At 41.5% G+C, this 22,120-nt stretch overlaps 1 protein-coding gene across 13 annotated transcripts in view; it reads left to right on the forward strand.

Moving 5' to 3' along the window:
• KAT6B (lysine acetyltransferase 6B) overlaps positions 1 to 22,120 on the forward strand; it is a 207,789-nt gene that overhangs the window by 15,860 nt on the left and 169,809 nt on the right. For all 13 annotated transcript variants that reach the window (XM_033209753.1, XM_033209756.1, XM_033209752.1 and 10 more), the window contains one exon: positions 1,973 to 2,851. In XM_033209753.1, coding sequence (XP_033065644.1) covers positions 2,231 to 2,851 — 621 coding nt within the window. In that variant the 5' untranslated portion in view covers positions 1,973 to 2,230. The remainder of the gene's footprint in view (positions 1 to 1,972; positions 2,852 to 22,120) is intronic.

Here is a 22,120-nt window from a genome sequence, read left to right on the forward strand (position 1 = left end):
AAACCCCGTCTCTACTAAAAATACAAAAACTAGCCGGGCGAGGTGGCGGGTGCCTGTAGTCCCAGCTCCTCGGGAGGTTGAGGCAGGAGAATGGCGTAAACCCGGGAGGCGGAGCTTGCAGTGAGCTGAGATCTGGCCACTGCACTCCAGTCCGGGCGACAGAGTGAGACTCCGCCTCAAAAAAAAAAAAAAAAAAAAAAAACTGTACCGTTTGAACAAGTATAGTTCAATGACCCAGTTGTTTTTCAGCAACATTCCAGGATCTCTGAGAGCAAATACTATATTCTTCAGTATGTCTGGCTAAAGTTTTTAAGGAAAGATATTGTTTTCTCCTTTTAGGTATATTCTGTCAAATAACCAGAGATAACTTTAATTTTGTATTTTATGAGAAAATTTTCAAAGTATGAAGACGTTGCATTTGATGAAAGTGATAACTACTATATATTGAATATTAGATAATGTGTTCATTTAATCCTCTCAATAATCCTGTAAGGGATATACCAGTATTGCCTACAAGTGAAGTGACGGACGCTTTCTCCACTGGACATTGTGGTAGAGCTGGGGTTCAGACCCATGTTGGTCTCTTTGCAGAGGCAGAACTAGCTAGAGCAGGCAGTTGTGGCTCAGGTGAGAACAGTGATGGACTTAGTTGGATTTTAGAATTGGCTGGGCGCCTTGGCTCATGCCTGTAATCCTAGCATTTTTGAGAGGCTGAGGAGGGCAGATCACCTGAGGTCAGGAGTTTGAGACCAGCCTGGCCAAAATGGCAAAACTCCGTCTCTACTAAAAATGCAAAAATTAGCTGGGTGTGGTAGCACATGCCTGTAATCCCAGCCACTCGGGAGGCTGAGGCAGGAGAATCGCTTGAACCCAGAAGGCAGAGATTGCAGTGAGCTGATTGCGCTACTGCATTCCAGCCTGGGCGAGAGTGAGACTCTGTCTAAAAAAAAAAAAAAAAAAGTTAATGGTGTTTGACCCTTAAATCTGTTTTGACTCTTACCTTGGGTGAATTCCATCTTCTCCCGAGCCTCAGTTTACCCACAAAGTTCTGCAGTTTAAGTGACAAGTTATATATGAGCACACTCTGTACAGTTTAAACTATAAAAAGAATTAAGAAGTGGGTGTTATCATTGGAGACCAAGATTAGAGCTCAGGTTTGGCCCAATTCCCAGGCCAAGGCTCTTTCTCCTTGTATGCTCTTTGTAGATGTACTCAATACCAGATGGGAGATCTAGGGTGGTTTTTGTATATACCAGGCATCTCTCAGAACAAATACCACTGTCCACCTGAAATCAGATGTGTATATACCGTCTTTGTATTGAGCTGTTTAATGAGCTCACTGGGTATTAAGATAATTCGAATGCTCTACTACTTAAAGGTGAAGGGTTATGTTACTATATTATTTTCAATTTTCCAACTTGTGGGTTAGAGGGTATCATAGACCTCTGTTAAAGAGATGGGGGAGGTGATTCCATAGAAGTAGCTAGATGGGAAGTTTTTGTAGTATGAGACTTGGGAAATACAATACCTAACTGAAAGCAGGATTATTTACTCTTTTTTTTTAAGTTCAAGATTTCTTGAAATAAGTTTAATATACTTTCATCAAATTTTTTATATCATAGATTTATTCTTTCATGTATATTTTATTTATGGAAGACATATACCTTGAACCACTTTCATATAATTTTGTTAATTTCAATACAGATAATTAAATGTATAATTTAGATGTGATTATACTTCATAAATGACTTCATATAGAGAAGTGAAACATTCTAAAAACAATTTCTTCTCAGACTGTGACCCAATTTCTTGTTGAAAAATATAGTCACTGTGGCTGTGTTATGTAATACCTGACTGTCATTACTTCTGTGGTCATTCTGTGTCTGAAAAAGTCATGCTAAAGAATCTTTTAGTTTATTTGTGTAAGCTTCATTATTAAGAGTCTTTCTTTCCCCTCTTTTTATCCTTTAAGGTCTTGATTTCCCAGTTAAAGATGTTCTTCACCCGAATGCAGTCTTTCCTGTTGGTAAAATAAGACAACCATCAACATTGCCTGTTTGTCTGCTTTTGAAGCTCTTAAGGATGGATGTTTGTAAGATGTTGCTTAATACAGTCTGGAATACTCTGTCCATTTGTTGAATTGTAAATGACTTTCAAATGTGCAAGTTCTGTTAAATACAAAGAGAACCTCTATGGGTAACTTTTGTGTTGAAGAAGTCATTTGTCAACCATGGTAAAACTTGCAAACCCACTTTATACAGAGTGGATTCTTGAAGCTATACAGAAAATAAAAAAGCAAAAGCAAAGGCCCTCTGAAGAGAGAATCTGCCATGCGGTCAGTACTTCCCATGGGTTGGATAAGAAGACAGTCTCTGAACAGCTGGAACTCAGTGTTCAGGATGGCTCAGTTCTCAAAGTCACCAACAAAGGCCTTGCCTCCTATAAGGACCCAGACAACCCTGGGCGCTTTTCATCAGTTAAACCAGGCACTTTTCCTAAGTCAACCAAGGGGTCTAGAGGATCATGTAATGATCTCCGCAATGTGGATTGGAATAAACTTTTAAGGAGAGCAATTGAAGGACTTGAGGAGCCAAATGGCTCCTCCCTGAAGAACATAGAGAAGTATCTCAGAAGTCAAAGTGATCTCACAAGCACCACCAACAACCCAGCCTTTCAGCAGCGGCTGCGACTGGGGGCCAAACGCGCTGTGAATAATGGGAGGTTACTGAAAGACGGACCGCAGTACAGGGTCAATTATGGGAGCTTAGATGGCAAAGGGGCACCTCAGTATCCCAGTGCTTTCCCATCCTCGCTCCCACCTGTCAGCCTTCTACCCCATGAGAAAGACCAGGTAAGCAAATGAGTAATGTTCATGCATTCTCACTACTGTCCTTTTGTCTTTTACAGTTTTGCTTAAGTTTTATGTGGACAGAAGTTCTGAGTGAAGTTTGATAAAATTGAATGTTTTGCCTTAGAGCAGGCTTTTGTATATATTGTATAAAATGTATATATTGTATTGCGTTGTGTTGAGGACTTCCTCACTGATTGGCCAAGAATTTAATGGAACAATCATGTGGTTTGTTTTTAAGCTCTAATTGCTAATTGGTTGGTGCCTGAAGGGACTAGGAAGGACAATATTAATCGTCCTTCGTCCAGGCAGGGTCATATATATTTCAGAAATCTACGGAAGGCCATTGTATATTTTTCTCTTTATTACTATTTTCAAAGAAGAATCTACAGACTTCTTCTTATTTTTTTGAGACAGAATCTAGCTCTGTTGCTCAGGCTGGAGTGCAGGCTGGAGTGCAGTGGCAAAATCTCGGCTCACTGCAACCTCTGCCTCCTGGGTTCGAGTGATTCTCCTGCCTCAGCCTCCCAAGTAGCTGGGATTACAGGAGCCTGCCACAACACCCAGTTAATTTTTGTATTTTTAATAGAGACAGGGTTTTACCATCTTGGCCAGGCTGGTCTCAAACTCCTGACCTCAAGTGATGCGCCTGCCTCCGCCTCCCAACATGCTGGGATTAGAGGCGTGAGCCACTGCACCCAGCTAGACTTCTTATTTTAATGGTGATAATCTATGCTTTTTTTTTTTTTTTTTTTTTTGAGATGGAGTCTTGCTCTTGTTGCCCAGGCTGGAGTGCAATGGCACAATCTTGGCTCACTGCAACCTCTGCCTCCCGGGTTCAAGTGATTCTTCTGCCTCAGCCTCCCAAGTAGCTGGGATTACAGGCACATGCCACCATGCCCAGCTAATTTTTGTATTTTTAGTAGAGACGGGGTGTCACCATGTTGGCCAGGCTAGTCTTGAACTCCTGACCTCAGGTGATCCACCTGCTTTGGCCTCCCAAAGTGCTGAGATTACAGGCATGAGACACCACGCCTGGCTGATAATCTGTGTGTTTAAGAAGTTATTTTAATATGTGACCTAAATCCCTCGTTTCAATTTAAAGTCATTTTTGATTGTCCACTTGTCTGTGTTGTAGGTGAATGTTTATTTTGTCTCATACAGTATCTTTTTAAAATACTCTGATTTCTTGGGACTTATGTTATTTCTATAGTATTTATAAATTCTCCTTACATTGCTGCTACTACTAAGTTTTTGGTTAAGATTTTTCTTTGTTTCAAAGCTACTGTATTTACTTCCCAAACTAAAAACAAAGTAGAGCAGCAGAAAGTGATTTATCGTTCATGTCTAGTTTGAGGATTTATTCTCTGTCTTTTGGGTGAGCAGATATATTGATATCAGTTAACTTTATTAATACATGTTACAAAACATTAATCATTGTTGATAGAAAGGTGGTTTTGGCTGGGCAGAGTAGCTCCTGCCTGTAATCCCAGCACCTTGGGAGGCCAGGGTGGGAGGACTGCTTGAGCCCAGGAGTTCAAGACTAGCCTGGGCAACATAGTGAGACCCCTGTCTCTACAAAAAAAATCAAAGAATTAGCTGGGCTTGGTGAAGCACATCTGTAGTCCCAGCTACTTGGGAGGCTGAGGTGGGAGGATCAATTGAGCATGGGAGGTAGAGGCTGCAGTGAGCCTTGATTGTACTCCAGCCTCGGTGACAGAGTGAGAGCCTATCTGAAAGATAATGAAAGGAAGAAAGAAAAGGTGGTTTTGGCTGGGCACAGTGGCTCATACCTGTAATCCCAGCACTTTGAGAGGCCAAGGTGGGCCAATTGCGTGAGTTTGAGACCAGCCTCGCCAACATGGTGAAACCCCATCTCTACTAAATATACAAAAAAATTAGCCAGGCATGGTGGGGGGGCACCTGTAATCCCAGCTATTTGGAGGCTGAGGCAGGAGAATCCCTTGAACTCGGGAGGCAGACAAGATCGCGCCACTGCACTCCAGCCTGGGTGACAGAGTGAGACTCTGTCTCAAAAAAAAAAAAAAAAAAGAGAGATAAATGGTGGTTTTATCTCATGGGTTACTGCAGCCTTGACCTTTTGGGATCAAGCGATCCTCCCAAGTAACTGGGAATACAGTGTACGCCACCATGCCCAGCTAAGTTTTTAAATTTTTTGTAGAGATGGGGTTTTACCATGTGTTGCCTGGGCTAAATGCAGTTTAGAAACAATCGAAACATGCGTGTTAGGAAAAGTTATGCTCCTCTTGTTTGGATACCATGAACCCTTGAAATGGAACCTGTTTTCCTCAGTTCTTAAGCTGGTAGAGGCCCAGCTAAAGCATTTGAGCTTTAGATCAGCCCATGGAAAGGCAAACCACCTAGTCCTACAAATTGGATAGGACCTGATGGTTTGCCTTTCCATGGGCTGATCTCAAAGGCTGGAGTGCAGTGGCGCCACCTCGGCTCACTGCACCTCCGCTTCCCGGGTTCAAGTGATCCTCTCATCTCAGTTGCCCAAGTAGTTGGGACTACAGGTGCTCACCACCGTGCCCAGCTAATTTTTGTACTTTTTGTAAAGATGAGGATTGGCAATGTTGCCCAGGCTGGTCTCGATCTCCTGGGCTCAAGACATCCTTCCGCCTCGGCCTCCCAAGGTGCTGGGATTATAGGCATGAGCCATTGTGCCCAGCCAACATTTATTTGTTAACATATTTTTATTTTGTTAGTCTTCTGCTACATTTATTTGATCCTTAGGTGGTGGTTGTGTTTGTGTAACCAAACTCTAGTTCTCTGTGAGAGAATGTGGGCATAAAGAAAGAAGTAAACTTATGAAATTTTCTTCTTAATAACATTTGTTTAAAAGAAAATACAAAAAGCGACTTAAATCCTAATTCATATGTCTGACACAGACAAATCAGGCACCTCTGTTTTTAATTAAAAATATATTATACATATAGTATACATATATGTATACTATATGTATGTATTACATATTTTTTATATATATATATTTTTGAGATGGAGTCTTGCTCTGTCGCCAGGCTGGAGAGCAGTGGCGTGATCGGCTCACTGCAACCTCTGCCTCCCAGGTTCAAGTGATTCCCCTGCCCTAGCTTCCAGAGTAGCCGAGACTACAGGCACGTGCCACCATGCTTGACCAATTTTTTGTATTTTGGTGGAGATGGGGTTTCACCATGTTGGCCAGGATGGCCTCAGTCTCCTGACCTCATGATCTACCTGCCTTAGCCTCCCAAAATGCTGGGATTATAGGTGTGAGCCACCGCGCCCAGGCTTAATTAAATATTTTTTAATAAAAAATATTTTATTTTTAGTATAAGCTTTTTAAGAAAAGCTTATACTATGAAGAAATTCGTTAAAGGACTATAGAGCCATTTCTTGATGGATTTGGATATCTTTGTTTTTTAAAATATATACACTACCGGCCGGGCGCGGTGGCTCAAGCCTGTAATCCCAGCACTTTGGGAGGCCGAGACGGGCGGATCACGAGGTCAGCAGATCGAGACCATCCTGGCTAACATGGTGAAACCCCGTCTCTACTAAAAATACAAAAAAAAAAAAAAAACTAGCCGGCGACGTGGCGGGCGCCTGTAGTCCCAGCTACTCGGGAGGCTGAGGCAGGAGAATGGCGTGAACCCGGGAGGCGGAGCTTGCAGTGAGCTGAGATCCGGCCACTGCACTCCAGCCTGGCGGCAGAGCGAGACTCCGTCTCAAAAAAAAAAAAAAAAAAAAAAAAAAAAAAAAAAAAAATATATACACTACCCTAAGGTATGTTAAGGTTTTATAATGAACAGGTACATGGACTATTCAGGCAGCTTTAGGCAATTTAGCAGTATGTTTCAATAATTTTGTGATCCAGGGGTTATTTTTACTTGTGATGGATGAGTCAGTACAAATTTTCCACAGTCTCTTCTGATCCTTCACTTTAACCTTGCCCATCATTTCTTGCTAACCTTATGTTTTTTTCAGGCAGCATCTGTACACAAGTATTTTTAATCTAAAGGAAAATTCATGTCTGAAAGTATCTAGGATTGAGAGCAGAGTAATTTATTGCTTAGCAGGCAATTGTTACTGCTCTTTTTATGATGCTGATCTTTAAATTGTTTAGTTAGCATCATGGAAAGCTGAGAAATGTTTTCTAGAATTTTTACTTGATGAAATTTGGAGACTAATTCTATTAAGTAATCATTTGATTCTTAAAAAACAAAAATAAATAAAAATCAGTTTAAACAAATTTGGCAACATGTTTGTATTCTTTAATAAAATAGCATTTTTTCCAGCCGGGCACAGTGGCTCATGCCTGTAATCCCAGCACTTTGGGAGGCTGAGGTGGGCGGATCACCTGAGGTCGGCAGTTCGAGACCAGCCTGACCAACATGGAGAAATTTTGTCTCTTAAAAAAATACAAAATTAGCTGGGCGTGGTGGTGCATGCCTGTAATCCCAGCTGCTGGGGAGGCTGAGGCAGGAGAATTGCTTGAACCTGGGAGGTGGAGCTTACAGTGAGCCGAGGTTGCGCCATTCCACTCTAGCTTGGGCAATAAGAGTGAAACTCCATCTCAAAAATAAATAAATAAATAAAAAAAAAATGTGAGAAAATTACAACCTAATGTATTACCCTTTGAAATTAAAAGTGGTTTAATAGTTTAAAACCATGTAAACTCACTAAGTAAATTTAATAGAAATTCTTAACCCGGGATCCACAAATGAGCTTGGGTGGGTATCCCACAAGTCCTCTGAAATAGAATGTAAAGCCATGTGTATATCACATGTTTTTCTTTTTTGTTTCTTTTCTTTTCTTTCTTTCTTTCTTTCGTTTTTTTTTTGAGACATAGTTTCGCTCTTGTCACCCAGGCTGGAGTGCAATGGCACAATCATGGCTCACTGCAACCTCTGCCTCCCAGGTTCAAGTGACTCTTCTGCCTCAGCCTCCAGAGTAGCTGGGATTACAGGTGTGTGCCACTACACCAGGCTAATTTTTGTATTTTTAGTAGAGATGGGGTTTCATTAATGTTGGCCAGGCTGGCCTCGAACTCCTGGCCTCAAGTGATCCATCCACCTTAGCTCCCAAAATGTTGGGATTATAGATGTGAGCTACCATGCCCCATGCCTGCCCTAACTAATGACTTTTTTTTTTATTGAGATGGAATCTCGCCCTGTCATCCAGGCTGGAGTGCAGTGGTGCCATCTTGGCTCATTGCAACCTCTGCCTCCCGGTTCAAGTGATTCTCCTGCCTCAGCCTCCCGAGTAGCTGAGACTACAGGCACGCACCACCACGACTGGCTAATTTTAGTATTTTTAGTAGAAATGGGGTTTCTCCATGTTGGCCAGGCTGGTCTCGAACTCGTGATCTCAAGTGATCCACCTGCCTTGGCATCCCAGAGTGCTGGGATTACAGGCGTGAGCCACCATGCCTGGCCATGACTTTCAAAGAAGCTGTTATTCTGGTTATTTTTTTGAGCAGTTACGTTAAATGCAAAACAAAATAAAAATAGTAAGAATAATAGCTAACATTTTGTAAGTGTTAAATGCTGGCACTATTCCAAGTGCTTTACATTTATTATCTCCTTGACTCGTCACAATAACTGCAAGGGAGGTAGATTATTACCCTTATTTTACAGATGAAAAAATGAGGCTGAAAGCTTAAGTGATTTGCCCAAGGTCACTGATAGAGCTAGTGAGTGGTGAAGCCAAGATTCTGACGAGACGGTCTGACTTCAGAGCTCTTTACCACTGGGCAGTACACTGGTCAACAGTGGTGGCTTTTTTTTTTTTCTTTTTTTGAGACCGAGTCTCACTCTGTCGCCCAGGCTGGAGTGCAGTGGCATGATCTTGGCTCACTGCAAGCTCTGCCTCCCGGCTTCACGCCATTCTCTTGCCTCAGCCTCCCGAGTAGCTGGGACTATAGCTGGGACTACAGGCGCAGGCCACCATACCTGGCTAATTTTTTTGTATTTTTAGTAGAGAAGGGGTTTCACCATGTTAGCCAGGATGGTCTTGATCTCCTGACCTCGTGATCTCCCTGTCTCTGCCTGTGGTGGCTTTTTATTAACAGTAAAAGTATCTCTTCTAGTTCTTCAAATGATTAGAAGCAGTTTTGCCCCAACAAATAGATTTCCAGCATTTTAAATTTGGTAGATGCCATGAGCTTATTACGGTTTTTAAAGTAGATACTATTTATAATATTAGCAATAAGGAAAGGCAGTAGAGAAAGTAGTAAGTCTGTGTCTAATTAGATTTAACATCATCATCATTCCGATGCATGACTGCTAGGAGGAATACAATGCAAGTTAAAATAGAAGGGCTTCTTCCTTTCTGAAATGTAATTGCACATCTTCTGATAGTCTAGAATTCAAATTGGGTATTACCACACTGGCTCCTTAGCATAAATTCTTTGTATTTATTTAAGAAAGCTCTCTTCGGTGAGGTGATATGGAAATGAATTAAACCACCGAAGATAAAACTTTATCTTCGACTTGGTGAGGGAACTCCTAAAGGATAGTATTAGTGTTTCTCATTAAAAGTAGTAAAGCTCAATTAGGTCAGATTGTAAGGACTTTGGAAAGTCAAATATTCTAAGAGAGACTTCCGTTATCACTGCGCACTTTGTAGCACTAAGATTCCATTTGAACGTTTGAGCTTTAGCATTTTTATAAAATCAGTTTAGTTCCATTTTAAATAAATTCCTTAGTATTTCACTTTAGTGAAAATGTCTTCATAAAATTTATTAAGTGTCAAATCTTGGTCTGTTTCCAGTGTAGTACATAATGTGGGAATTCTCATTCTAGGTTGTCATCGTAATTGGAAGGTGGGACACTTTCAGTATCAAGTAGGGCTTTTGATGTTTTTTCTGTTGAAGAAATAATTGTATTAGAATCATATAAAAAAACCTTCAAACATAAACATAATCACAAAAACAGTGATACTGTCAATATCATTACTGTCAATAAGAAAAAAATGATTTTTTTTTTTGATACGGAGTCTCGCTCTGTTGCCAGGCTGGAGTGCAGTGGCTCGATCTCGGCTCACTACAACCTCCACCTCCCTGGTTCAAGCAATTCTCCTGCCTCATCCTCTGGAGTAGCTGGGACTATAGGCATGCGCCACCACGCCAGCTAGGTTTTGTATTTTCAGTAGAGACAGGGTTTCACCATGTTGGCCAGGGTGGTCTCGATCTCTTGACCTAGTGATCCACCTGCCTTGGCCTCCCAAAGTGCTGGGATTACAGGCATGAGCCACCGCACCCGGCCACAAAAATGATTTTTTTTTTTTTGAGACGGAGTCTCGCTCTGTCGCCCATGCTGGGGTGCAGTGGCCGGATCTCAGTTCACTGCAAGCTCCGCCTCCCGGGTTCACGCCATTCTCCTGCCTCAGCCTCCCGAGTAGCTGGGACTACAGGCGCCCGCCACCTCGCCCGGCTAATTTTTTGTATTTTTTTAGTAGAGACGGTGTTTTACCGTATTAGCCAGGATGGTCTCGATCTCCTGACCTCGTGATCCGCCCGTCTGGGACTCCCAGAGTGCTGGAATTACAGGCTTGAGCCACCACGCCCGGCAAAAATGATTTTTAAAAGGAGTTCAGATGATCAGAAATGGGGTTGAAAGACAAATGTAGGACTCTTGTCATGTGTGATCTTGGCTTGTTCAGTTGTTTATTCTATTTCTCCTGCCCCTTTTAGGGAGATACTTTGTTAGGGTTTTTGGCAATGTTATTAATGTGAAATATTTCTATAAATAGAAGATAAATGTATATCCTACAGCAGTTGCTTGTTTTGTAGAGATGCCATGAATTAGATAAGTTTATTTTTAGATTTTCCTTTCTTCTGTTTTCTCCATTCTGTTTTCTCCTCTCCAGTCCCCTTAACCCTGCCCTAAAGCAGACCCTCCTCATCTGTTCTGGGACTTTTCCAATAGCCTGTACTTTATGAAGGACCATTCATTAGTCCATATTGTTCTTTGATGTGGCAGGCTTCCAGAAGTCTTTCAGCCCTAGGGGAATTGTTCATAGTCTCAGGCGACTCTGGATCTTTTTTGGCAGAAATGTGTGTATTTTTTATCTGCTAATTATAGATCCTGAATGTCCTCCTGTCTGTTGACCTTCTTAGTTTTCCTTTGAATTGGTATCCTTTGTGTTGCAGATGTCATCTTTCTTGAAGAGTGCTTGATTATGTGTATTTAACTGAAAATCGAATAAATTTCTAAATATTGTAAAATGTGCTCTTCAAAATAACCTGCATTTTGGAATTGGTATGGATAAAGTCAGTTTTAGAATCACTGAAGTCAGACAGAAACCTATTGTAATGTGAAAGACGAGGTGGATCAAATACTCGCTGTTCCAGGGTCATGGAAGGAAAAAAATTGCAGTTCATGTTCTTCTTATAATTAAGCTTCAGAAGTTCTTCAGAATAGCAGTGTCTGAGGACTGCTTTTGTGAGCAGGTAGTACCAGTTGTTGAGACATTGTTGAGAGAGCACATGAATTGTCTCAAACTAGTTAGTTGGGTCAAGGGAAAGATAAAATGAAGAGTGAATGAGTCTTTCTATTGTACTCTGAGGCATGACAGCGTGTTCCACTTTTGAGCTTTTATCAAGATGGGACTTGTCTAGACTTCTAATGAAATGGGCTTCAGGTAAAGTAGAAACATTATGTCAAGAGGATTTTTGATTGTTCAAATAAATGTTAAACATTCTTTTAACTCTTTGGATCTTGGATAGATTTGATACTTGGGATACCTTTACTGTCACACATGATGCTGTCCTGAATGATCAGCAGCTTTCAGGAGTTACTCTTGTATTCCCAGCTACACTTGTGATACTTTCAGTGCTAAGAAAATCTATATTCTATAGCTTTGAAGTTATTTAACAGTTAAGTACTATTTGCTGATTTGTTCTGATTTTGTCTTAAATGACAAAGATTTTATTCATCCTTTCTCTTCAAACTTTATTTGACAAATGGTACATTTTAATGTTTCTCACAAATGAAGGCCTATATTCTTTTTTTATGTTTTATCTTTGTATGTTATTTCTTTCATCTTTTTTTTTTTTTTTTTTTTCTGAGACAGGGTCTCACTCTGCTACCCAGGCTGGAGTGCAGTGGTTTGATCATGGCTCACTGCAGCCTCGACCTTCCAGGCTCAAGTGATCCTTGATCCTCCCACCTCAGCCTCCTGAGTAACTGGGACTACAGGTGTGCACCACTTTTTCTGGCTAATTTTTTTTTTTTTTTTTGAGACAGTCTTCTTCTGTTGCCCAGGCTAGAGTGCAGCTGTGTAATCATGGTTTACTGCAGCCTTGACCTCCCCGGGCTCAAATGATCAATCCTCCCACCTCAGCCCCCCAAGTAGCTCGGACTATAGGCACACACCACTACACCCAGCTAATTTTTATATTTTTTGTAAAGATAGGGTTTCGCCATGTTGCCCAGGCTAGTCTCGAACTCCTGAGCTCAAGCAGTTCACACACCTCGGCCTCCCAGAATACTGGGGTTACAGGTGTAAGCCACCATGCTCAGCCTTTTATTTTTAATATATAAGAAATACCTTTTTTTTTTTTTTTGAGACGGAGTCTCGCTCTGTCACCCAGGCTGGAGTGCTGTGGCCAGATCTCAGCTCACTGCAAGCTCCGCCTCCCGGGTTCACACCATTCTCCTGTCTCAGCCTCCCGGGTAGCTGGGACTACAGGCGCTGCCACCTCGCCCGGCTAGTTTTTTGTAGTTTTTAGTAGAGACGGGGTTTCACCGTGTTAGCCAGGACGGTCTCGATCTCCTGACCTTGTGATCCGCCCGTCTCGGCCTCCCAAAGTGCTGGGATTACAGGCTTGAGCCACCGCGCCCAGCCTTTTTTTTTTTTTTAAATTTGAGATGGAGTCTCGTTCTCTTGCCTAGGCTGGAGTGTAGTGACGTGGTCTCAGCTCACTGCAACCTCTGCCTCCCAGGTTAAAGCAATTATCCTGCCTTGGCCTCCCAAGTAGCTGGGATTACAGGCATGCACCACCACGCCTGGCTAATTTTTTTATATTTTTAGTAGAGACGGGGTTTCACCATATTGGCCAGGCTGGTCTCAAACTCCTGACCTTGTGATCCGCCTGCCTCAGCCTCCCAAAGTGCTGGGATTAGAGGCGTGCCCCCCCACGCCCGACTCATTGTTTTATCATGACAGTAGCAATGTGTTTTAATTGTAAAATTCTTGACTTTTTGTTTTGTTTATAAACTTCCTTTTCTTGGCCCTGTGCATTAAACTACAGTAGATTAGGTGAAGCTGTTCTCTGATCACACTAGCATTTAAAATATGAACCTGAATCTTCTCAGGTACTTTCATCTCTCCAATCTATTAATGTTTCTGAGTACATAAACATCAATTAGCTCACCAAATTAAAGTTAGGAAATGCATCAGCCATGTAATTTGCTTGTGACATTTTGAGTTAGCAGGGCCATGAGGGAAGTATGTTTTTGTGAGTGGGTGTGCTTATCTCTCTGTCTTCAGGTGGTGATGGAAAGTTGTACATGTAAGAGAAGGAGTTGTGGCAGTGGATATGTGAAATGCTAAATGTACATGTGCCTCTGCTTGGGGCAGAACCACTTTACCAGAGAAGTCTCCAAGAGTTGCAAACTACATATTCTTTTTCCTTATATAAGTGAATCTTTTAATTAGTGTAATATTATGTAGAGTGTATGTTTTTTTTCCGATTTTGTTTTTTGACAGGTGATATTTTGAGAACTCTGCAAAATGAGCAATCTAGACAAAGTTTTAGAACGAATGTTACTAGATTTAAACGAGGCTGGTCTCTGCAAAGATACAAAATAAATACTAATCAGTGATCTAAGCAAAATCCAGGAAGGATTTGTGTTAATTTGACAAGTGAGTTTAGAATCTTTAGCCACTATTTTTTAGAAACAGCTTTGTTCATACATCCTTTCTCTAATTTGCCTCACTTTTGATCTTTGATAAACCAGCTGCAATTTGGTTTCATTAACAAACTTAACTGGTTAACAGATGTTTTGGCTCTATTTTGTCCTTTCTATTAGAAACAGCATAGGCATACGTAGAAACCATGCTGGGCCTTTTCCTGTCTGTAACTAGACAGGCGTTACAGAAGAGCAACCTAATTTTACTTACAAGTTCAATTTTTCTTCCTCAGTATTATTATTATAGGTATACAAACATTTTAGTTTTGTTTCCCCCATCAAGGAGGTCTTTTGTTGTTAACAATCTTCCATCTGTTATTCCAGTATACACTCCTCATCCCCCTTTTTAGCATTGCAAAATCTTAGCATGCAGGGAAAAGGTACTATTGCCGGAGAGGTAATTGAGATATTAGCAACTCTTCCACAGTTCAAGGGAAGGAGTGGGACTAGCCTGGTGAATTTAGATAATTTCTTCCGTCTTCTTTGATGTCAGTGAGCTGCCATATGGAGAGCAGTGAGGCCTGCAGGAAGGAGGTGAGCCTTGGTCTGGGCTGCCTGGGGTGTTCAGAGTGATATGGGCTGAGAGCCAGAGGCAGAGCTTGACTGTTTCTGTAGTAGTTTCTGATGTGACCAGCCCTGCTTTTTGTCCAAGGTTTCCCTGTCATGCTTGCACCCTATGGGTATGATGAAGTTTAAGAAACAGATCATAAATGTTATATTGGGAAAGAGAAACAACAGTAAGAAGAGAAAAGAACGTATTAAAATCTAGTAATAAGGCCATTAAAAGATGACGCCCATTTGATATTTGACCAACTTGTTTTCAAAATTAGTGTTGTAGACACTTCTGTCTTATAACAAAACCCAGCTTTAGCTATTGAGCTTTGAGTTGTGAGTAAAGCAGCAGAAAACAGGATCTGCTGGTGGAAGAGTATTGGCTGTCTGAAGAACATTGGCTGTTCCAGGTAGACTCCTGGCAATGTGTGTGCAGACCTGGGAAAGGTAGGCATGGAGGGAGCTAGGAAGATACTTCTCTCCTAACCTTTATAATTTATAAAATTAGAGTATTTCAGAAATATTGAAAGAGTAGTACGGTAAACACTCTATTTCTTTCACATAGATTCACCAATTTTAACATTTTGCCACATTCTTTTTCTTCTTGTACGTGTGTATATGTATATGTTTTTATACATGGGTGTGCGTATATATACAGCACATTTATATGTTCATAATTTTGGCTGAACTGTTGGAAACTAAATGGTGAATATTATATTTCACCCCTAAATACCTAATAGTGTATCAAAAACATTCTCTTATATACTATACTATTATGCAAAAAATTTCGCAGTGGAATGAGTGTTAACTGACAGTCCGTATTTCCCCAGATGGCCCCAAAAATCTCATTTATAACTTTTGACTTTTTTTGAGATGGAGTGTCGCTCTGTTGCCCAGGCTGGAGTGCAGTGATATGATCTCAGCTCACTGCAACCTCCACCCCCCAGGTTCAAACAATTCTCTTGCCTCAGCCTCCTGAGCAGCTGGGACTACAGGTGTGTGCCACCATGCCTGGCTAACTTTTTTGTATTTTTAGTGGAGATGGGGTTTCGCCAGATTGGCCAGGCTGGTCTTGAACTCCTGACCTCAGGTGATCCACCCACCTAGGCCTCCCGAAGTGCTGGGATTAAAGGCATGAGCCACTGCACCTGGCCAACTTTTGACTTTTCATCCAGGATCCAACCAAAGATCATATATTGCATTTGGCTGTCATGTCACCTTTAATAGAGAACAGTTTTCCCTCCTTTTTGCTTCTGAAGACATTGACATTTTTGAAGTCTAGGGTAGTTGTCTTGTAGGATGTCCCATAATTAGTATTTGTCTGATTGTGTCCTCATGATTAGATTCAGAGTAAATGTTTTTGACAAGAATAGCGGGGTCTGGGAGTGGTGGCTCACACCTATAATCCCAGTAGTTCGGGAGGCTAAGATGGATGGATTGCTTGAGCTCAGAAGTTTGAGACTAGCCTGGGAAACATGGCGAAACCCTGTTTCTACAAAAAATACAAAAAAATCAGCCGGGTGTGGTGGCACGTGCCTGTAGTCCCAGCTACTTGGGAGGCTGAGATGGAAGGAATGCTTGAATCCGGGAGACGGAGGTTGCCGTGAGCCAAGGTCGCACCACTGTGCTCCAGCCTGAGCAACAGAGTGCGACTCTGTCTCAAAAAGAAATAAGAAAAGAAAAAATACTGTATGGGAGATGTTGTGTATTTCTTCTTGTGATATACCAGGAGATAAATAATTTCAGGTTGTCTCATTACTGGTGGTGCTTATTTTGTCAGTTGGTTAAGAGGTGGCATCTGCTAGATCTTTGTTTATAAAGGCACCTTTTCCCTTTTGTAATTAACAAGCAGTCTTTGCGACCATACTTTGAAAGCAGGTGAGTAACCTTTCACCCAGTGTGTATTAGTTTTCTATTGCTACTGTAACAAATTATAGCAACTTAGTGGCTTAACACAACACAAATGTATTGTCTTACAGTTCAGTAGGTCAGAAGTCCAACATGGGTTTCTTAGGTTAAAATCAAGGTGAGGGCAAAGTAATGTTCTTTTGTGGAGGCTCTAGGAGAGGATTTTTTCCCTTGCTTTTTTGAGCTTCTAGAGGCTGCCCATATTCCTTGACTCATGGTCCCTTCCTCCATCTTCAAAGCCATCAGTGTTGCATCTCTTTGACTATTCTTCCATAGTCACATCTCCCTCTTACCACATCCTGGACAGCTTCTTGGCTTTTAAAGGATGCATATTATTAGATTGAGCCCATTTGGATAATCCAGATAATGCCCTTATCTCACAGTCCTTAACTTTATCATATCTGCAAGGTTATTTTGCCATGTAAGGTTCTAGGCATTAGGAAGTAGACATTTTGGGGGGGGGCCCATTATTTTGCCTGCCACACAGGGTTTAGTATGGTCACCTAAATCAAATTTTGCATTGGGGGTTGCAAATCATTGAAGGTTTTGGGCTATGGTGGACCATGATCAAGTCTGCTTAGAAAGGAATGAGGGCCAGGTGCAGGTGGCTCACATCTATAATCCCAGTGCTTTGGGAGGCCAAGGCGGGTGGATCACTTGAGGCCAGGAGTTTGAGATCAGCCTGGACAACATAGTGAGATCCCATCTCTAGGAAAAATTTTTAAAAATTATCCAAGTGTGGTGGCACAGAACTGTAGTCCTAACTCTTTGGGAGGCTGAGGTGGGAGGATTGCCTGAGTCCAGGAGTTTGAGGCTGCAGTGAGCTAGGATCGTGTCACTGCCCTCCAGCCTGGGCGACTGAGTAGTACTCTATTTCTTAATTAAAAAAAAAAAAAAAAGGAAAAAATAACCAGAAAGGAATTAATCACAGTTTATGGGAGTAATGCTAGCTGAAGACTGGGAGTCAAGAGGCCTGAGTTTTGAGTCTCATGGTACATCCTGAGTCATTTCCAGGAGGGCAGGAATGGGGGCTGCCTCTTGCCTCCACTTCATGTCCCTTTACTCACTAGTTGAAGAACTGAAGAATGGATTTGGCACTAATAGCTTCAGAGTTTTTAACAATAGAAGTTTGGATGTGCAATTTTTTTATTTATTTTTTTTGAGACAGGATCTCACTCTGTTGGCCAGGCTGGAATGCAGTGGTGCAATCATGGCTCACTGCAGCCTTGACCTCCCAGGCTCAATCACTCCTCCCACCTCAGGCTCCTGGAAATTACAAGGGTGTGTGCCACCATGCCCAGCTAATTTTTGTATATTTGGTAGGCATGGGTTTTGCCATGTTGCCCAGACTGGTCTCAAACTCCTTGGCTCAAGCAATCCACCCACCTTGGCCTCCCAAAGTTCTGGGATTACAAGTGAGAGCCGCTATGTCTCGCCCAAAATGATTTTTGAGAAGTACATTTAAAGTTGTAGAGAAAGATCTTTCATTTAAATGCCCACAGGGTGCATGAAAAATACAAGGTGCTTTATCAAGATGGGCTCTTTGGCTCATGCCTGTAATCTCAGCATTTTGGAAGGCCAAGGCGGGTGGATCACTTGAGGTCTGGAGTTTGAGACCAGCCTAGGCAACATGGTGAAACCTCATCTCTACTAAAAATGTAAAAATTAGCCAGTGTGGTGGCTCACGCCTGTAGTCCCAGCTACTTGGGAGGCTGAGGCTGGAGAATCTCTTGAACCCTTGAGGTGGAGATTGCGGCGAGCCAATATTGTGCCACTGCACGAGCAAGACTCCATCTCAGGAACTCCTGACCTCGAGTGATCCACCCACATTGGCTTCCCAAAGTGCTGGGATTATAGGCGTGAGCCACTGTGCCCTGCCTCTTTGATATTTTAAAGACTAAGTAACATCTGAAGAATTTTGTGTCTTTTATTTATTTATTTATTCATTTATTTATTTAGACAAAGTCTTGCTCTGTTGCCCAGGCTGGAGCGCAGTGGCACAATCTTGGCTCACTACAGCCACCACCTCTCAGGTTCAAGCAATTCTCATGCCTCAGCTTCCTGAGTAGCTGGAATTACAGATGCCTGCTACCATGCCCAGCTAATTTTTTTTAGTAGAGATGGGGTTTCACTGTGTTGATGAGGTTGGTTTTGAACTCCTGACCTCAAGAGATCCACCCGCCTCGGCCTCCCAAAGTGCTGGGATTACAGGCGCGAGCCACTGTGCCTGGCCTATATCTATAATTTAAATTAGAACTGTCAATTAGAGAAGTCTAAATAGGCTGAAAAAGAAACTCGTTTATTTAAAAAACAAAAATGACATGCAGATGGATGTATATTCTTTTAGTTTTTAGTAAAAATTCAGAAAAATAAACAAGAACTTAAGGTAATGAGCCTCTAGAATTCTTCATTTTATTTCATTTCACTGTGTTTCAGCAGAGTCTTCTGCAGTAGCTACAGTTAGTTGGAAGGTTTTGGAAATTCTGAGTATTCCAATTGTTGAAGAATAACTCATTAGCTTAAAAAATGTTTCCTAGAGCTGATAAAAAAGATGATTTTTTCATCTGATGAGCTCTGACCCTCTATAAACCTTCTAACTTATTTCATTTTCCACCAGCTACAGAAATATAACAAGATGCCAACAATTACATCCTCGTGGAGCATGTATACCAGCTTATAAAACCACCCTTTGTTGGAAAATTGTGTAATATCTTGATTTCAATTTAGCATGGCATGTTGGTTAGCAGTAAATCTTGCTAGTGTATGAACACAAGCCTGCAGGCAGTTTGGAGAACACTGATCAGGTGTAAATTGTATATATTTTTCTCGCTTCTAAAAATTTTATAGCAGAATGAAATAAAGAGCTAGCATTGAGAATACCACTTTTTTGGTTGTTTTTTATTTTTTATTTTTATTTATTTTTATTATACTTTAAGTTCTAGGGTACATGTGCACAATGTGCAGGTTTGTTACATACGCAGACATGTGCTATGTTGGTTTGTAGGTTGTTTTTTATTTTGACGTGTATCTTGTGGAAAGTGCCTTCTCTCTCCTGAAATCTATGATTTGTGTCTCTGGCCACTTAGTTTCCCCATTTAGTATGTGACAAACAGCAAAAGCAAATGTGTATTTGTGCCTTGTGAAGTGTGCATTATAAGTAGTTAATACTAGATTTGAAGGCTGTACAGAAAACATGCAAGAAGATATTAATATTAAACACTTAGTGCTTATTGTACACCAAGTAATGTTCTAAGCATTTAATATATACAATATAATTTTGTATGAACTCTGAGAGATAAGTACTGTTATTAATTGAATTTTACAGATGAAGAAACAGGCCAAATAAGGTGACTTGCCCAAGAGTACACAGGAAGTGTTGGAGCTGGTGTTTCAATCCTGGTGCACAGGCAGAGTGTAGTATAGTCACTTTATGACCTTCTGCCTCTCATTTCTTCAGGCGAAATCAACACATACCTAGCGAATTCTTGTAATATATAAAACACTGCATTAGGTATATAATATGGAAGTTACCACATATTTAAATGGTAATAAAAGTGATCAGTTGAGGCTAGGCACGGTGTCTCACGCCTGTAATCCCACTACTTTGGGAAGCTGAGGCAGGAGAATCACTTGAGGCCAGTAGTTTGAGACCAGCCTGGGCAACATGACAAAACCCCGTCTGTATAAAAATACAAAAATTAGCTGGGCTGGGCATGATAGCTCACACCTGTAATCACTTTGGGAGGCTGAGGCGAGCGGATCACCTGAGGTCAGGAGTTCGAGACCAGACTGACCAACATGGAGAAACCTCGTTTCTACTAAATATGCAAAATTAGCTGGGTGTGGTGGCACATGCCTGTAATCGCAGCTACTTGGGAGGCTGAGGCGGGAGAATCACTTGAACCCGGGAGGCGGAGGTTGCGGTGAGCTGAGATCGCGCCGTTGCACTCTAGCCTGAGCAACAAGAGCGAAACTCCGTCTCAATAAATAAATAAATACATACATAAATAAGCCGGGTGTGGCGATGCACACCTGTAATCCCAACTACTCAGGAGGCTGAGGCAGGAGAATCACTGGAACCCTGGATACTGAAGGTGCAGTGAGCAGAGATCACACCACTGCACTCCAGCCTGGGCGACAGATCGAGACTCTGTCTCAAAGGTGAAAAAAAAAAAAAAGATCCTTTGAAACTTGCTGATACATACAGCTGTTCTTCCTTTTCAAATGACCAGTGGGGTGATCTTCACTTTTAGAGCAATTGAAATTTTCTTTCAAGAATGAATAATAACAACCAACATTTATAAAATGCTTTACTATGAGGCAGGCACTACTTCAAGTGCTTCGTGTGTAACCTGTCTGTAAGGTAGGACTAGTCATTCTTCCTTTACAAAGGGAGAAGCTGAGGCATGTGAGGTGAAAGGACTTGCCCAAGGTTACCTAGCTATTAATGTGGTAGAGCTAGAGCCAGGATTCAGACCCAGGCATCTAAGCTCCTTGATCTGTACATGTAACCATTATACTACATTGCCCTTCATTTTCCTGATGAAGAAAACTTCTTTTAATGAGAAGGTATTGAAAATAGTGTCATGGGTTCTTATAAACATGAGCCTTTAAGTGCCTTTTTAGTGTTTATAATAGGCGTCACTGAGAAGATTGTTAAAATTTATAGGAGGATATCGTTAAAGTAGCTTTTCCCAAATGATGTTCTGAGGAAGAAGGAAGTACTCTGCAAGAAATTAATGATGCTAATAATAGTCTGAGATTTAAAGTGCCTGAGTAGTTCTAAAATTTACCTTGCCTAACCCAAGATGATTTGACGATGGGCCTCTCTCCTCTCCCTTTCTCTTCATAGCAGCCATTCAGTTGTCTAGAAATCTTTGCATTTGGTTAAGCAGTTTGGATAGTGCTGATATAAGATTATAGTGCAAATTCCTTTCCTCATTTCTTCTAAATACACATCCCAAGGGAAACCATTAATTAATTAAACTTGGAGTTTGTGCTTCAGAATAGAAAACCAAAAATCATCAAATTCACCCCTTTTCTCTATTATGTATTGATTTAGTACTATTTGTGTGATTCTTTTAATGTAGTGTAAAACTTTAGAGTTGCAAGAGATCTTTGAGATCACCAAGTCCAGGGTTTTAAAGCTAAGGTTCAAGGAGCCCTTTTCCTAGGGTTTGTAGACCTCTGAAATTATATGCAAAAAGAGTGTGTTTCTGGAGCTTCTTGCCCCTCCTCTCCTTCAGCAGGTCATTCGAACTAGGCCAGTGTTTCCCAAACTTTGCTGCACATTAGAATTACTGGAGGAGCTTTTAAAAGTTAGATCCCCAGATCACACCTCCATGCTGCTTAAATAAAAACACTGGAGTGGGACTCAGGCATTAGAACTTTCTGAAGTTTCCCTGTGATGCCAGCATGCATCACAGGCTTTCTTCTTTAATAGATGAGCAAGTAGGATCTACTTATGCGGCTGAGGAAGCAATCTAGAGATGTTAATTGGTCAGGGCTCTGCTTCCTGCTAAAAGAGATTTTAGAGATCATTCTGAAGGAGTCTTGTGGGGAAGTGGCTCTGTAACCAGAATGCTTAGGTTCAAATCCCAAGTTTTCCTCAGCTGACTAATAGGGGTGATAATAGCACCGACCACACTGGGATAGTCGCTTTCTGAGCTACAGAGGTGGTGAGCTTGTCCTCAGCCTCTACAGAAAGGTCAGCTGAACAGAACCCAAGGAGGTGGAGGGACGGCAGCCCCCAGCACTCCATTCTGCTCTCCTGTTTGGGAAGGAAAAGCTGTAAACTGATGTCCTCATTACCTTCTAATGAAGACCTCCTCTCCTCTTGCTCTGGTCACATAGGCCAAGAATGGCTAGAGTCCGTTTCTCTTTGTGGCTC

The sequence above is a fragment of the Trachypithecus francoisi genome, unplaced genomic scaffold (assembly GCF_009764315.1).
Source record: "Trachypithecus francoisi isolate TF-2019V2 unplaced genomic scaffold, Tfra_2.0 Lachesis_group9, whole genome shotgun sequence".
In the NCBI taxonomy this organism is placed as follows: Eukaryota; Metazoa; Chordata; class Mammalia; order Primates; family Cercopithecidae; genus Trachypithecus; species Trachypithecus francoisi.